We start from the raw sequence: 18,000 nt of genomic DNA, 5'->3' as shown, positions 1-18,000 counted from the left end.
AAATACTACTTTTTTTTAACAGCTTGTTTGGATGGTCGTTTCATAATATATCGTATTGTATTGTATTGTATTGTATTGTATTGTATTGTATTGTACTGTATCGTTTGATATATACAATATTTGGATAGATTGTATCGTTTGGCGTTGTTTCATGATATCATGCACTAACAATATGAAAAATAAACTTGCAATATTATAAAAAAAATTATGATACGGGATAAAATTATTATATAAAAAGGTAGGGTAAATTATAAAATAAAATAATTTAATAGTAATGAAGGGTGAGACTAGAGAAAAAAGACAAGGTAATGACGCGACCACACCAAATTGGTCGTTACATAAAGTGGCACATTTCGTCGTTACGTAACGACAAATTTAACGATCCGATATAATAAAATTTAAGTAACAATCAAAACAAACATCGTATTTAAAGTAACAATATGATACAATACAATAGGTAACAACCATCCAAATAAGTTGTAAAACAAATATAATTTTTATGTCCAAACGCCTACTTAGAACACCCCCTAAATAGACTAAGGCCTCATTTATTTTTTATAAGATTAAGACATCTGAATCTGAATACATATCTGAATATTAAAATGTATATTAAGATCCGAATACTAAATGATTAAGACTGTTTGATTTTTAACATCTGAATGTATGCAATTTATCTTTATTTGAAAATTAATAAACATAAAATTCAATTAAAATACGAATCAATCTAATATTCTATGGTAGTTGCTGATGGTGATGGCTAACGGTAGTGCTTGCGAATCTCGATTAGAGGCGGCGGTTGGTGGTAGTTTTGGTTGATGGTGGTGGTTCAGGGTAGTAGTTAGTGGTAATTGGTATTGGTGGCTATTATAATTGAGGATGGTGGTGGTGGGTGGTGATAGTTAGTAATGGCGGGTGGTGGTGGTAGTTGTGATTGAGAAAGGTGGTAGTGGTAGTTTATAATGATAGACAGTGCCGACTATGATTGTTGATGGTGATGTGATGATTAGTTGTGGTACTTGAGGTGGATGGGTGTTGGTTGTGGTTGAAAATGATGGTGGTGGGAGCGGTGGGGATGGTGGGTGATGGTAGTCGATAATGGTGGCTATGATTGAAGATGATGGTGGTGGTGGTTGAGTATGGTGGTAGTTGATAATGGTTGGCGGTGGCGGCAGTTAATAATGAATGTGGATGGTAGCATTTTAATGAAATTAAGTCTCTGTTATAGATCTTAATCATACAGACTTATTCAGACCCATTAAGTAGTTGTGAAGTAAAAAAACAAACACACTTAATGATTAAAATCTGAATAATTAAAATTTCAACTTTAAAAATAAACGACTTAATGTCTGAGATCTGAATAATTAAGATTCAGACCTTCATTAGGTGCAAACAAATGAGGCCTAAGATTCAATGAAGATTTACTTGATGTAAATCCATGTAATCAATAGAATTTAGTTAAAACTAAACCTGACTTCTATGTAATTACAGTCATAGGCATGAATTTGTTGTAAAGTTAGCTGTATTATCATTAATTTTTCTAAATAGAGAGAGTGAAGGAAGAAGAATAAGAGTGGATTAGTAAGTTTCATTAGGAGTTGATTAAGAATTAAAGTGGGGAAATTTATATAGATTAGCAGTTGAATAAGAAGAGAATGTTGGATTGTGAGGAGGGAACGGAAAAGGGGAAACCAAATATCAAGAAAATATAATAATAATTTATTTTTTTAAACTGTACCTCATATAAAATTTATACGAGGTGCTATTTATGTAAAATATCTCTTTAGAAAATGGCCTATATTTGCTCTTATTTAGAAATGATCCAAAGCCTCAGTCAGTCAATCGCATTATTTGTTGAAGACGAAGGGCACTACTACTTCTGCAAAGCATCCAGCGGCGGATCTACCTTGTCGGATCGGAATGGCGCGTCACCCGCGGCAAAAATTCTTAATAAATATGTTGATATCTATAAAAAAAATGAGTTATATACCTAAAGTGACACCTAGATTACACAAATTGCATGTGAGTGTCATGGTTTAGATTATATCTTATTTCATAAGCAATTTCTTTCGATGCGTAATTTTAAAATTCTAAGTAAAATGTAGTTTCTCTCTTTCTAGTGATACACCATTAACTTATATATTGGAGTATGAATTGAGCACTATCATTTGTTGGCTTTTAAGAAAAAGTCATGATTAATAGAGGTTTTAAATTGATTCTCATAGATTGATTACTTTAAAATTTTAGCTTTAAAAATGATTGTCATATAACGCAACAATTAAATTGAAAAAATTATCCCAAGAATAATGATCAATATATCAAATCAAACAAAAATTATATAGTAATTAAGCTACTCTTTAAGAAAATTTTCTAATTGCATGCATACTTTCATCAAATAACTTTTATTGTACTTTTATCTAGAAAATAATAAATCAAGCATAAAAAAGTTGAACTAAAATCGAATTTATTTATATTTTTTTTAAAATAAAACAGCTAATTAGATTAACCAAAAATTAACTAATCATACATTCTTCCTATTCGGTGTTTCTGATTAGTGGTAGATATATTATGTGTGCGCGCGCGTATATATATATATATATATATATAATGTGGCCCGCAACTTTCAAAATACTGGATCCGCCCTCCAAGACATTAGTAAATTAATTCATCAACTCATTCATCTTTAATTTTCAAATTCGAAAAGACTCATTTTCGAACTTTCATCTGTTTATTAGTTTGACCAACGTACGGTTCTCAAACTGTTTGTGAATATGCCTAACTGAAAGTTGTTAACATTATGTCAAAAACTTATTTTGTTCCGTATGTTTTTGTCTGATTACAGTTAAAGAATTTGCTGGAGCAGTTGAATAGTGATGATATTCAAACGCAGGCTTGTGGCTCCGTTCCTGATGATATATCCAAAGTTATTTCCGAGCTCAATCAGGTGTATATATATACTATAAACAGGCTATTAAAGTTTTGTTTCAATATTTGAAGGCTGGATATTATTCTGATAAACACATTTTTTAAATTAAATCAGTTGATCAATATTTGGAGTAGTTTTCGTACAGTATCTTTAACTTGGTTGGATTAAAATTTGGTGTGTCGTTGTCAATTTTCCAGACGCGAAATTTGTGATCTTTGTGAGCACTGAAGAGCTTATTCCCAAATATGACTATGGATTTCTGTTGAATGATTTTCTGTACTCGCAGCCAAGTTTTCCAGGAGTGATCATAGGAGGAGTGGCCTTTAAAAGTGGTTGCACAGTAGGTGCTTGAGAGAATTTCTGTGTGGAGTTGAAAGTGGACTAAATGAATGGAACTGATGGCAAACTTGGCTGCGGGTACAGGAAAGAAGATGATTTAGATATGATGATGAAGAGTAATCTGAGTGAAGATGTATAGGGTGAGATTGATTAGAATCTTTTATTCTTTCTTAGATTCAATTTTCATAGATATGGGGAAGAGAAGGAAAAGGCGGATGTGGAGTCCGTTAGTTTTGAGGGGCATAAGTGTTCCAATGGGCTAGCGGTACGGACTTTTTTGGGACCAAATTCAAACAGAGGGCATAATTATTCTATTTTCAATAGTTCAAGAATAATTTTGGCCGTTTTCTCTTTTCTATCTTTATAAGTGGACTAGATTTGTCTTTTAAATTCTAGAATGTTGTTTTGAAGGTTTTCTTTTTAACTAATCCTTTATTTATTTATTTATTTATTTATTTATTTTGGGGTGGGGGGTGGGGGGAGGGGGGAGTGGTTTCAATTGTTACAAGTAGTAATCTTGAACAGAGATATCAGACACAATTAGCAAACTGAAACTTCGCCACTGCAATGTGTTTATTAAAGATTATCGTGTTACTTATATTGCATATTATGGTGTTTTCTGAAACTCTTACCCCGTTATGAGTTAGCTATCACTTGTTGAGTCAGTGAACTCATTCCTTACTTTTATGTCTACAGATACAAGTGTTGATTCCGATACCGAGACTTGAGCTAGAGCCAGTCTACTTTAGTGCTGAGCCGCACGTTTCCTTCCATGGGTGATGCTGGTTTCACTTCCTCTTTTTCTGTTGTTATGTTTCAGTTACACAGTTATTGAAAACTCTTAGTTGTATTGATCCACGAATCTTATGGGTGGTTGTAATTTTGTAATGCTGTAGACTGTGTTTAAAAAAAGGGGAAAAAAGAGATTGTGTTATATATAGTTTGCTAGTCTAGCATCTTGCTTATTACGCATGAAATGAATGATGTGACTCTTGGGATTGTTGAGTGATGTAGTTTGGATGATAGAGACAGGTACAAAAACGGAATTAGTTTCAGTTACAGGCAAGATTTTGTCGAAATTTTTAAAGATTCAAAGGCTTGCTATGTGGGTGAAGCCCTCCTATGTGCACAACCGCTAGTTGAGTCGTGACAATACAGAATAGAGTCTACCCAAGCCTTATATTGAGGCTAATAAGGCCAGTGACTAATTTTAACCCCGTTAAACTTAATTGGTTTATGGCAAATCAAAAAGAATTAAGTAGAATATTCATTTGAGTTAAACATATGGTATTTGTCCTATGAATTTTAATGCGCTTGCATCTTTGATTAGTACACAATTATTTATCCTACTGGTATTGGCAACTAATAAGAGCCATTTACATTAAATGTTAGCCTCAATAGACTATTAAAACTCAGATAAATAAGAACTGTAACGAAATAGCAGAAAGTTGAGAGACCTGTTAGAGACTTGTTCCACTCATATGGTATGCTTTTCATGGCAGAGAACTTATTGGCTGAATGGCAACTGGAGCACGTCGTCTACTCGCTCATACGATCTTCTAAGACCATCCAATCTCTGGCATATTGGTGGGAGAAGATGTGGGAGGTACCTTCAGTTGACTCCAACCTTTGCAAATGCTCTTCTGCACTTGCAATAAGAGGATGAGATAATGTGGTAGGTAACACTCGTGGAACGAACAAAAGCTGGTGATTTTTATATTTTCCACTGAAGCTAAAATCTTTTCCTTCTACTGTTCAAAGCCTATCAAGGATGGTGATGATGTTTTGTCTTTGGTTTAGATACACTTAGTTAAGAATCTTTTTTTTAATAATGAAATCCAAATTAGGTGCCTATGTATCAATTGAATCTTCTAATGTGCAAGAAGTCCTAAGACTGAAACATGATTATTGATTGAGTGGCTATTTAGGTTAATTTTTCTATTAAAGTATAATATATAATATAAAATGAGAAAATTCTTATTTTAGTCCTTGAGTTAATATGTGTTTCTTGCTTTGAACCTAATATTATTCCACTCAGCTTTTTCTGATCTTTAATTTAATAAAATGTGTGATTTTTGTTAATATTAGTTTTAAAATATGCTAAACACTCTTATAATATGATTCAATTGCAAATACACCACCTGCATTTTACAATCAAACTCTTACACCCTCTGTAATATGAAATCTCACAGAAGTATTAGCTTTGATAATGTTTCCATTTTAATAGGATGTTAAGCGTTTAATTTTGAAAAATATGAGATATATAATTTGTAACTAAGTATTAAAGTAAAATTAAAATGTCAATTAACAAATTGTTACACAATTAATTTTATGAAATTTAAAAAGGATAAATATTTTCTGAAACGTATATCTTTCAAACTTCTTAAATAGGAAATAACCACATATTAAAAGTAATATATTTTTTGCATTTTAAACATGGAAGCTATTGTAATATTTTATTATATATGAATTTCAGAGTTTATTTTGTTTGATTATTTATTGTTCTGTTTCAAATTAGATGAACGTTCCTTTGTGTAGGATTTTTGTTATATAAGAGTTTTTAAATATTTTTTATTAGAAAAATGGAGATAACATTATTATCATTATATTTGTGTGAGATATCTATAGTATACAGATTTAAGTGTTTGATTTAAAATAAGCGAAAATATCTAAACCACTTATCGAGAACGAAGAAGCAGTAGTTGATACATCAAAGCTTTTTCTCTCCTTCAACAGTGGTAACAGCAGCACCTAAGGTGAGCTTATTGATTCTTTTCAAGTCTAATGCTCCAAATAGTAGTAGTAACATAATGCAATTGGTGTGGTGGCATAAGTTAGAGCACCTTAGAAAGCCATATTTTATTTTACCAGCTTAAATTTTGAAAAATTAACAGATGATGCCAACTTGTTCAGCTGCATTTCACTGTAGTCTGTATATAATTATTGTTCTTGTTTAAGAGAATCCCTACCTAGACTGACTTTTCCCAGCAGAATGTGTCTTCAATTTCAAAATCAATAAAATAAGGACCAGTGGGCAATTTTTATATGTGCTTCATACTTGGTCCTAGGAGTTTTTTTTAACACTAGAGAAATGGTTGACAATTCGGGCTGTTGGAGTACTCATTCAGCCTTGACCTTCATACTTTTTTCAATTTGCTTACTGCATTTCTAATCTGCAAAGCCATGGACGATTTGTATCAAGATCTTGTCGGTCTTATCAAATTTATTGAAAACGAAGTTATAAAATACGGGGCTTTGACTGTTTGTACAGAGATGCTTAGGAAGGAATTGACATATCTGTTACCACTTGTTTGCAGTGCCCGTACATGGATCCACATGGATGAGGATAATGATGTAAGAGATTTTTTGAATCGTATCCAGCTTTTGATCACAAACGCCGGTCGGGACCTTCACTTGCTTTGTGATATTGGAAGCTCTGAACAGGATCGTGTTACTTATGACACACTTCAAGAGATTTGGCTTCTCAAGCCAGACATGATTTTATTTCTAAGACTACTTCCCAAGTTCGTCCGAGCATTTGGTGTTGTTCCATCTGCTGATGAAATCCCGGCTAGATATATTGAATCCCTCGTTGATAATCTAGAGTTTTTGCTAAATTACAAGGCAGATTTTGTTGCTCCTGTGAAGGAAAAACTTGAAGTTATCAAAGGAATTCTGAAAATTCTGAAAGGTTTTCTTCCGTTCATGCTAAACAACTCTAATTTTGACTCCAACGAGTTCAACAATCTCTGTAATCATTTTACAGTTGTGGTAAAAAAATTATCATGTTGTATCGCTTTACTTTGTCTGGCAGATGAATTGGATGAGGATATGGCTGATTGCATTAGTTTCATGATGATAGATCTGCTAGAGAGCATACAACATGCTAAATCAGATATCCGTTCTTATGTTGCAGGTCTGAAACTTTTACACACAACTATAGAGTTCACTAGGGAATTGGATGTCTTTGCAGTGGTCTTTGTTCATTTCATCCTAGAAGCACCAATGACTAAGCTCAATTCCTGGTCCTATCTACCTGTCTACAACGATCTTGTTCAAAAACTCCAAATTTCGCTCAGGTTACTGCTGATATATATCTTATGCTGTGGTATCCATAATGAAAGCTTGACAATATTTGATCTTGTAGTCAATGAGTTTTGGTCATTCATTAACTCATTAGACAACCGAGAACCAAATGAAGATTTGGGCAAAGAATTTGATCTTGCTATTTCCCGTTTGGTGCAAAAGATGGAGCCTATGGCATCAAAGATCTTAAAGGGTACTATTGAGAAACAAAAGCCAGCATTGTCCTTTTCCCAGATTGATAGTTTGGGATGTATAGATTTGGTATCACAGAATTTGCTGAGATTGTTGGATCATAGGATTGATTCAATTGCTCCGGTAGCACATCAGATTGAAGTTGTACTGTTTGATATTAAAAATTTCAGACCTTTTCTCGAAGGAAATGTTGACCAACAAGGAGAGCGTAAGGAAGTGTTAGATGTTTGCAAACATATGACCAATTTATTTGTCAAATTTGAGTGTGTTGTTGATAAGTTCGTGCTTTATCCTTCTTCCATATGGAACAATCATTTAGACAATGTCACTGAAGAAATAAAGCACTTCAAGAAAATTGTTGAATTTTCGCAAATCTACATGGGAAAAAAGGACGTCCCAAGTGATTGTCAAACATCAAAACCTAGCACTCCAACTATTGATGAAGCAGTTGTAGGCTTGGAGGACCAGATAGAAATATTAATGGTACGGGTAATTCGTGGAGGGGCCGAGCTTAAAACCATTCCTATCTTTGGCATGCCAGGGATTGGTAAGACAACACTCGCCAAAAGAATTTACAATGACAGAAGAATTTCAGATCACTTTGATATTCAAGCATGGTGTTCTGTTTCTCCTGGACATAAGGTGAGTGAATTGGCCCAAGATATTTTAATTTCTATCGTTGATCTGAGCAGTGATACTTACAAGTCAAAGGAGGGGAAGGGGCTAGAATATCTTGATCGTTTACGCAAACAGTTACATAGTGGAAGATACCTCATCGTTTTAGATGAAGTGTGGAATTCTCATATATTTGATGAGTTGCACAGGTGTTTTCCAGATAATCATAATGGAAGCAGAATTCTTGTTACCAGCGGCCGAAAATATGAGGATCCATTGTTTGATGAACCTCTTTTGGTTCGCTTGTTGACTCCGGAAGAGAGTTGGGAGCTATTACAAGTGAAGTATAATCACCTTCGCTTCTGTACTCAAGAAGAATTTCGCAAACCCCCAATTCCAAATGAGAACTGTCCTGCTGAAGTTGGGAAGGAAATTGCCGTAAAATGTCAAGGGCTACCTCTGGCCATTGTTTTGGTAGCTGGGTTTCTTGTCAATTTAGAGGACAACAGCGATTGGCTAACCATTACTGAAGAGGCATTTAGTTCAGAAACTAATCGTGATGTAGGAGACTGCAATGAAATAATAGAATTGAGCTACAAAAATATGCCTGGTTATCTAAGACAATGTTTTCTATATTTTGCAGCATTGCCAATGAGTACAGAAATTTCAGTTTTAAAACTAACATGGTTATGGGTTAGTGAAGGATTTTTACGAAGAGATGAGGTGAAGAAACCAGAGGAGGTAGCAGAAGATTACCTGAATGATCTTATGGGGAGGAGCCTTGTAATGGAGGCCAGAAGAAGTTCAAAGGGCGGACTGAAATCATGTCGCATTCATAATTATCTATATCATTTCTGTCAAGACAAATCTAAAGTCGAAAAGTTCTTGCCAGTGGCATCGCGGTTTGAAGCTTTCTTTCTGGATACCCCATTTATTCCCCTTACCCGCACAAAGATATATTCTTCTGAACGCCGTCGGCCAAGTCCTCTTCCCAAAAGTATATTTCGGGGCGTCGATCATGTTAGAGTGTTGGACTTGGGGTGCATCAACATTGGCAATACCTTTCATCCGGAAATAGAAAGGCTTGTGCATTTGAGATTTTTGTCACTTCAAGGTGACATGACGGTCATTCCCTCTTGGATTTCCAAGCTCTGGAACTTAGAAACTTTCCTAGTGAAAGGAAGAGAAGGTGAGATAGCTTTACCAGATACATTTTTCAGTATGAAGAGGCTGAGGCATGCACATATAGATAACTTTACCTTCTCAGATTCCAACTTGTCCCAATTAGATTGTTTGCAGACCTTATCCACCCCATCTCTTTCTTATGACACAGGGAACATAATGAGAAGTTACCCTTCCCTTCAAAAACTAAAATGCATATTTTTGGAATCTTGGGGTCATTCTGAGAAGTTAGGAGAATCTTGCTATCGATTTCCAGTTTTGGATTTCTTGAATCAGCTTGAATCACTCAATGTGATTTATCAAGGCCGGGTGCTTCTGCCTTGTGAATTTAACTTCCCCTCGAACCTTAAGAAATTGACCTTATCAAAGTTTCAGCTGCCATGGGTTGAAATTTCTGCAATTTCAGCATTACCAAACCTTGAGGTTTTGAAACTGCTCTCAGAGGCTTTTGAGGGAGGAGAGTGGAATGTCAGTGATGAGGAGTTTGCAAAACTCAAGTTCTTGAAATTGGGAAATCTGAACATTACACTTTGGAATATATCAGATGATGCCTTCCCATCTCTTGAGCATATAGTGTTGCAAAATTGCAAGCAGCTCATTGAGATTCCTTCTGAGTTTGGTGATAGTTGTTCCCTGCAAAAGATTGAGGTGTTCATGTGTGGAGAATCTGTTTCTCAATCAGCCAGAAATATTGAGGAAAGTCAGCAGGACAATGGAAAAGGCAAATTCAAGGTCACCATTCAGAACCCAAACCCAATCAGGGACTGAAAAAACCGAATCTCGTCTTTAATCGCCGTGCTCACTTGTAAGTACACATTCTTATTCTAGGCCATTGTTGATCCTTGAGGGAAGTAATTGTTAGTCCCGCCAATATTGCTGTATTTGTAAATAATAATTCTGCAAAATATAAGTTATCGTAATGAAACAGTAATTAATTCGAGCCCACTGAATTCACAGTGTTTCCTTAAGGAATTTAATCCCCTCCTAGTACCCAAGGTAATGGATTATTTCCTCCCAGGATAGAACGAATCACACACTGGTGTAGCGGTACTTCAAACCCCAGTGTTTCAGCGAACACAAAGTTCGGTAGCAAATCACACTTACAGTTGCTTTGTTTGAAGTTAAAAACAATGCAGAATGAAAGGAGTAGAAACTCAGAAAATCGTATGGAAATGCTGAGAGGAAGGAGTGCAATGTATAGCCAAATCTGTTGAGCGTTTTCAGATTTTGTCTTGTGAATTGTGTGTCTTTCTTCAACAGCTGCTGCATATATATATAGCAGCCAGTGTTGAAGAAGAACAATCGTCCACCCTCCATGGTGGAGCAAACATTAGCTTGTTTGTGGAGCAAGCACTTGTTTGTGGAGCAAGCACATTCATGGTGGGAAGAGCATTAGGCGGCTGCCTTGTGGTCAATACACGGATTGGAAAATATCCGTTACAAATGCGGATAATCTTACGTTAATATTTACTATTAACAAATAAATTTGGTCCAAAAAATTAATCAATCAATTGACCAAATCCGAATCCGAATCCGAAGCCGAAGCCGAAGCCGAAGCCGAAGCCGAAGCCGTAGCCGTAGCCGAAGCCGAACGAGCGACGACGACGACGACGGCGCGAGGCTTGCTTTCTTCTTAACTCTTTAAGAGCTACAAGAAGAGCAATTATATATATACCCACCAAAAATCTTTTCCTCTTCCAATATGGGACAATGTCTCATTGTCAAGAGGGGGAAACTTAAAATTTTACTCAAAAATTTCATTTTCCCTCCATTTCCCATTCACCCTCATTTTAAGACTATTTCATCTTAAAAAAACAAAAACCTTAACAATCCCCCACATAAATGGGGAATGACTATATCACGGAAGTATGCATGGAAAAACTGTGTGATTTACAAGCAAGGATTAATCGCATCTGGATAAGTAGGTTTCCCTTTGAACTTTCCGTAGTAAACTTATGTCGGATATACTCGGTCAATCAGTAGATTTGATATTTTTGAACCGTCGATCTTTGGTGTATACCTAGACAACCATAAGTCACACAATCAACCCTTAACCGTCTTTGGTTCTCATTGTTGTGTTCGTTTCAGCCATGAACACCGCCTGGTTTCATAAGTGCGTAGAGAACTGGCCTTACAAAGTTCTCCTTGAAGCGGCTAACACTTCACACTTACATAGGTGATTCCTAAACGTGTCATCCTGTAGATACACTATTTGATATACCCCGTATCAAATTTAGAAATCATTAAAAAACCTTAATGCTTTATCCTTGGTACTGAACATTGTCTCATCACGAGAACGGACTAAAATTTTATTTGACAATGGTGAACCGTCATTAATGACTTTGTTTGATCTCCTTGAACCTAGATCTTGGGATCTCCAGTCTTCTAGGTAGAGTTACCGCCACAATGACTTGTTCTCGGCCAAAGCCCCATTCCCCTTGATGATTTCTCAACTACCTCTCTAGTTAGGCCTTTTGTAAGTGGATCCGACACATTATCACTTGACTTTACATAGTCAATCGTGATAATTCCTCTAGAGAGTAATTGCCTAACGGTTTTATGTCTTCGTCGTATATGACGAGATTTACCGTTATACATAACGCTCCCAGCCACTTCCAATTGCCGCTTGACTATCACAATGTATGCATATTGGTGCCAACGGTTTGGGCTAAAATGGAATGTCTTCCAAGAAATTCCTGAGCCATTCAGCTTCTTCACCGGCTTTATCTAAGGCTATGAATTCAGCCTCCATTGTAGAGCGGGCAATACATGTTTGTTTGGATGACTTCCAAGATACCGCTCCTCCACCAATAGTGAATACATATCCACTCGTGGACTTAGAGTCAGTTGAACCGGTGATCCAATTTGCATCACAGTATCCCTCAATCACCGCAGGGAATTTACTGTAGTGCAAGTCAAGGTTCTGGGTATGTTCTAAATATCCCAAAACTCGTTTCATTGCCATCCAATGAGATTGGCCTGGATTGCTCGTATATCGACTCAGTTTACTTATAGCACAAGCTATATCTGGTCGTGTAAAATTCATGATATACATTAAGCATCCCAACACACGAGCATAATCCAATTGTGATATGCTTTGGCCTTTATTCTTTGCTAATGCAAGATTCACGTCAATTGGAGTCTTTGCAACTTTAAAGCCTAAGTGCTTGAATTTTTCAAGTACTGTCTTAATATAATGAGATTGTGACAATGCCAGACCTTGAGGAGTCTTATGTATCTTAATTCCCAGAATTAAATCAGCAACTCCCAAGTCTTTCATATCAAACTTGCTATTGAGCATACGCTTAGTAGCATTTATGTTGGCAATGTCATTACTCATTATCAGCATATCATCCACATATAGGCAAACAATGACTATGTGATTTGGAACATTTTTAATGTACACACATTTATCACATTCATTTATCTTAAAACCATTTGACAACATTGTTTGGTCAAATTTCGCATGCCATTGTTTTGGGTGCTTGTTTTAGTCCGTAAAGAGACTTAACAAGTCTACATACCTTCTTTTCTTTACCTGGAACCACAAACCCTTCAGGTTGTTCCATGTAAATTTCTTCCTCCAACTCTCCATTTAAGAAGGTCGTCTTAACATCCATTTGATGAATTTCAAGACCATACACTGCAGCTAAAGCTACTAACATCCGTATGGACGTAATTCTTGTAACTGGAGAGTATGTATCAAAGTAGTCTAGACCTTCTCGTTGTTTATACCCTTTGACTACGAGCCTTGCCTTGAATTTATCAATAGTGCCATCATTTTTGATTTTTCTCTTAAAAATCCATTTAGAACCCAAAGGTTTATTTCCAGGAGGAAGATCAACCAATTCCCAATTATGGTTGTTCAATATGGATTCTATTTCACTATTGACTGCCTCTTTCCAAACAATGATTCCGAATAAGTCATAGCTTCTTTAAATGTTTGAGGCTCATTCTCCAATAAGAAAGTCACAAAATCTGGTCCAAATGAAGTAGACGTTCTTTGACGTTTACTACGTCTTGGATCCTCCTGATTACATGTACTTTCTTTTGTTTCTTCCCGAGGTCGTTTAGATCCTTCACCAAACGACTCACATTCCTTTTTATACGGATATATATTTTCAAAGAACTCAGCATTATCTGATTCTATAACCGTATTATTATGAATGTCGGGATTTTCTGATTTATGAACCAGAAATCGATATGCTTTACTATTTGTCGCATATCCTATGAAAACACAATCAACGGTTTTCGGTCCTATCTTTACCCTTTTGGGTTTAGGAACTTGCACTTTTGCCAAACACCCCCACACTTTAAAATAATTCAAGTTGGGCTTCCTTCCTTTCCATTTTTCATATGGAATGGATTGTGTTTTGCTATGGGGCACTCGATTTAATATTCGACTAGCCGTAAGAATGGCTTCCCCCCACAAGTTCTGTGGCAAACCAGAACTTATCAACAACGCATTCATCATCTCCTTTAATGTGCGATTCTTTCTTTCCGCAATCCCATTAGATTGGGGCGTGTAAGGGGCTGTTGTTTGATGAATAATTCCATATTCTAAACATATTTCCTTCAAAAGGAGATTCATATTCACCACCCTTATCACTTCTTATCATTTTTACTTTCTTGTTAAGTTGCGTTTCAACTTCATTTTTGTATTGCCTGAATGCGTCTATTGCTTCATCTTTACTATTCAGTAAGTAAACATAGCAATATCGAGTACCATCGTCAATAAAAGTTATGAAATACTTCTTTCCACCGCGAGATGGTATTGACTTCATGTCACAAATATCTGTGTGAATTAAGTCTAAAGGATTTGAATTCCTTTCAACTGACTTATAAGGATGTTTAACATACTTAGATTCCACACATGTTTGACATTTTGATTTTTCGCATTCAAACTTAGGCAGTACTTCCAAGTTAATCATTTTTTGCAAGGTTTTATAATTGACATGACCCAAACGTACATGCCATAAATCATTTGACTCAAGTAAGTAAGAAGAAGCTGAAATATTATTATTGTTTTCCACAACCATTACATTCAGATTGAAAAGGCCCTCGGTGAGGTAACATTTTCCTACAAATATTTCATTCTTACTAATGACAACCTTGTTGGACACAAAAACGCACTTAAAACCGTGCTTAACAAGAAGTCCAGTAGAGACTAAATTCTTTCTCATTTCGGGAACATGAAGGACATTGTTCAAAGTCATGACTTTGCCAGAAGTCATTTTCAGAAATATCTTCCCATATCCTTCAACTTTTGCTGTTGAAGCATTTCCCATATAAACCGTCTCTCCGGGTCCAGCAGGAGCATAAGTAGCCAAAGCTTCTCTAATTGCACAAACATGGCGAGTGGCTCCTGAATCAAACCACCACAGTTTAGGATTTCCCACCAAGTTACATTCAGAAAGCATGGCACACAAGTTATCAACATCATCATGGTTTACTACCATGTTTGCTTGACCCCTTTTCTTGTCTTTCTTCGGAGCACGACACTCCGTAGATTTATGTCCGATTTTCCCACAGTTGCAGCAGTTTCCACTGAACCGCTTCTTACTTGGGTTGTATTTCGGACCAGAAGCCTTCTTCCTCTTTTTGTTATCTTCAACAATATTTGCTCTCATTATTGTTGAATTTCCACGGCCTCTCCTTTCAGCAGCTTTATTGTCCTCTTCGATTCTCAACCGAACAATGAGATCTTCAAGGGACATTTCCTTTCGTTTGTGTTTCAAATAATTTTTGAAGTCCTTCCACAACGGAGGCAACTTCTCAATCATTGCTGCTACTTGGAATGCTTCATTGATGACAAGACCTTCAGCAAGTAGATCATGAATAATCACTTGCAATTCCTGGATTTGGGTAATAACAGACTTGCTATCTACCATTTTGTAGTCCAAAAATTTTGCGGCAACGAATTTCTTCATCCCGGCATCTTCAGTTTTATATTTCTTTTCAAGTGCATTCCACAATTCTTTTGACGTCTCCACGCTACTGTATACATTATACAGATTATCATCCAGTCCGCTAAGAATATAATTCTTGCATAAAAAATCAGAATGCTTCCACGCTTCAATCGCGATAAAGCGTTCATTCTCTGGAGTTTTATCTGGCAAATCAGGAACATCTTCCTTGATGAACTTCTGTAGACATAACGTAGTTAAGTAGAAGAACATCTTCTGCTGCCAGCGCTTGAAATCAATCCCAGAAAATTTTTCGGGTTTTTCTGCCGGTGCCAACGCCGGTGTTCGGCTTGTAGATGCGTTGGCAGTCACCATCGGAACAGTTTGGTTTTCGCTTTCAGTCGTCATTTAATCTGTAAAAGAATGACACAAACAAACGTTTAATAAACGTTTTCAAACTGGAGTAAAAATCACGTAGATTTTAATCTCCAACAAAACGTCACGAAGGCTTTACTCTCCAAAACGGGAGTACACAAAACCACAAAGGTTTTAGTTTGCAGAATAATAAGAATAACACAAATACAGAAATAAATATTAAATTCCTTAAGATTGTTAGTCCCGCCAATATTGCTGTATTTGTAAATAATAATTCTGAAAAATATAAGTTATCGTAATGAAACAGTAATTAATTCGAGCTCACTGAATTCACAGTGTTTCCTTAAGGAATTTAACCCCTCCTAGTACCCAAGGTAATGGATTATTTCCTCCCAGGATAGAACGAATCACACACTAGTGTAGCGGTACTTCAAACCCCAGTGTTTCAGCGAACACAAAGTTCGGTAGCAAATCACACTTACAGTTGCTTTGTTTGAAGTTAAAAACAATGCAGAATGAAAGGAGTAGAAACTCAGAAAATCGTATGGAAATGCTGAGAGGAAGGAGTGCAATGTATAGCCAAATCTGTTGAGCGTTTTCAGATTTTGTCTTGTGAATTGTGTGTCTTTCTTCAACAGCTGCTGCACATATATATAGCAGCCAGTGTTGAAGAAGAACAATCGTCCACCCTCCATGGTGGAGCAAGTATTAGCTTGTTTGTGGAGCAAGCACATTTATGGTGGGAAGAGCATTAGGCGGCTGCCTTGTGGTCAATACACGGATTGGAAAATATCCGTTACAAATGCGGATAATCTTACGTTAATATTTACTATTAACAAATAAATTTGGTTCAAAAAATTAATCAATCAATCGCCGAATCCGAAGCCGAAGCCGAAGCCGAACCCACCGTAGCCGAGCCGAGCGAGCGACGACGACGACGGCGCGAGGCTTGCTTTCTTCTTAACTCTTTAAGAGCTACAAGAAGAGCAATTATATATATACCCACCAAAAATCTTTTCCTCTTCCAATATGGGACAATGTCTCATTGTCAAGAGGGGGAAACTTAAAATTTTACTCAAAAATTTCATTTTTCCTCCATTTCCCATTCACCCTCATTTTAAGACTATTTCATCTTAAAAAAAACAAAAACCTCAACAGAATACATGAACTTTTAGTACTTTTAAATTCGTAGAATCCAGTTTCTTCGTGGCGGTGAAATCTGAACGATTTTGGCTTGAATTTGAAGTACTTTGAGTGAATATAAATACATAACCATTGGTTTGTATGATAGATGACGGAGATGTAACTTTTTAGATAGATTCAAAATCTTTGATAAACTCACTAATTCTATTAATGTTGTAAACAAGGATAAATAGCAGAATTCTGATGTTTTGAGTCTTGTTTCTTTTGGTTTCTCTCTATAATGGGGTAGTGTGATAGCTGATTTGCTTGTGTGACTTGTAAAGGTCCTATATGAAAGTGTTTTTGCATGATAGTATCTTTTTTTCCTGTTGGTCCTTCTAGATCTGAGATTACAGATTCTTGATTGGCTATTCTTGGAAGTTGCATAAACATATCCTATAAATCTTAGTTATTTTGACCTGATTTCAGTCTTTGGACTGGCTATTCTTGGAAGTTGCATATTATGGCGTTTTCTTTTATGTCTACAGATGCAAGTGTTGATTCCGATCCGCAGACTTGAGCCAGGGTACTTTAGTGATGAGCCGCGCATTTCCTTCCATGAGTAATGCTGGTTCCACTTCTTCTTTCTCTATTGTTATGTTCAGTTTGACAGTTATTGAAAACTCTTTGTTGGATTTATCCATGAACCTTATGTGTGGTTGTAATTTTGTAATGTATTAGACTATCTTACTCTTCCGAAAAAAAAAAAAAAAAGTTGTGTTATATATTTATATAACACAGTTATGTATATTTTGCTAGTCTACCATCTTGCTTATTCCGTGTGAAATGAATGATTGCGACTCTTGGGACTATTAAGTGCTATAGTTTGGATGATATGAGACAGGTACAAAAATGATGTTTAGTTTCAGGACAGGTGTCACGACCCCAAATTTCCTCTGTAGGATGTCGTGATGACACCTAGTCTCTAAGACTAGGTAAGTCTATCAATGCGGAATAAAAATTTAAATCTGAAATAAATAAACTACAATTCAAACAATTTCAACTCCCAAAACCCGGTAGAAATAAGTCACAAGCTTCTAAGAATTTATCCTCAATGTCTATATATATATATATATATATCAAGGTCTAAAGAAAATAAGAAAGCAACACAATAATGATAGAAGGGGACTCCGGAGTCTGCGGACGCTGGTAGATATACCTCGAAGTCTCTGTGTACAGGTAACTCATTAATGTCGGGGC

At 36.0% G+C, this 18,000-nt stretch overlaps 1 protein-coding gene across 8 annotated transcripts; it reads left to right on the top strand.

Moving 5' to 3' along the window:
* Nucleotides 1-2,594: 2,594 nt before the first annotated feature.
* Nucleotides 2,595-17,536, top strand: LOC107785864 (putative late blight resistance protein homolog R1A-3). Of its 8 annotated transcripts, none has more exons than XM_016607261.2 (8): nucleotides 2,596-2,742; nucleotides 2,840-2,941; nucleotides 3,210-3,402; nucleotides 3,959-4,038; nucleotides 4,765-4,937; nucleotides 6,580-6,953; nucleotides 7,179-10,142; nucleotides 17,289-17,534. In XM_016607261.2, the coding sequence occupies exons 5-7, from the start codon at nucleotides 4,933-4,935 to the stop codon at nucleotides 10,103-10,105; spliced, it is 3,306 nt and encodes a 1,101-aa protein (XP_016462747.2). In that variant the 5' UTR covers nucleotides 2,596-2,742; nucleotides 2,840-2,941; nucleotides 3,210-3,402; nucleotides 3,959-4,038; nucleotides 4,765-4,932; the 3' UTR covers nucleotides 10,106-10,142; nucleotides 17,289-17,534. The 8 variants fall into 8 exon arrangements, with proteins under 8 accessions (XP_075083793.1, XP_016462747.2, XP_016462746.2 ...); XM_016607260.2 differs by having other exon boundaries at nucleotides 3,959-4,047; XM_075227692.1 differs by lacking the exon at nucleotides 3,210-3,402 and having other exon boundaries at nucleotides 2,595-2,742; nucleotides 4,765-6,018; nucleotides 17,289-17,535.
* The last annotated feature ends 464 nt before the right edge of the window (nucleotides 17,537-18,000 follow it).

This window comes from Nicotiana tabacum, chromosome 13 (genome assembly GCF_000715075.1).
Source record: "Nicotiana tabacum cultivar K326 chromosome 13, ASM71507v2, whole genome shotgun sequence".
Classification (NCBI taxonomy): domain Eukaryota; kingdom Viridiplantae; phylum Streptophyta; class Magnoliopsida; order Solanales; family Solanaceae; genus Nicotiana; species Nicotiana tabacum.
Note: the sequence above shows the minus strand (reverse complement) of the source record. Positions and strands in the feature narration are given on the sequence as shown.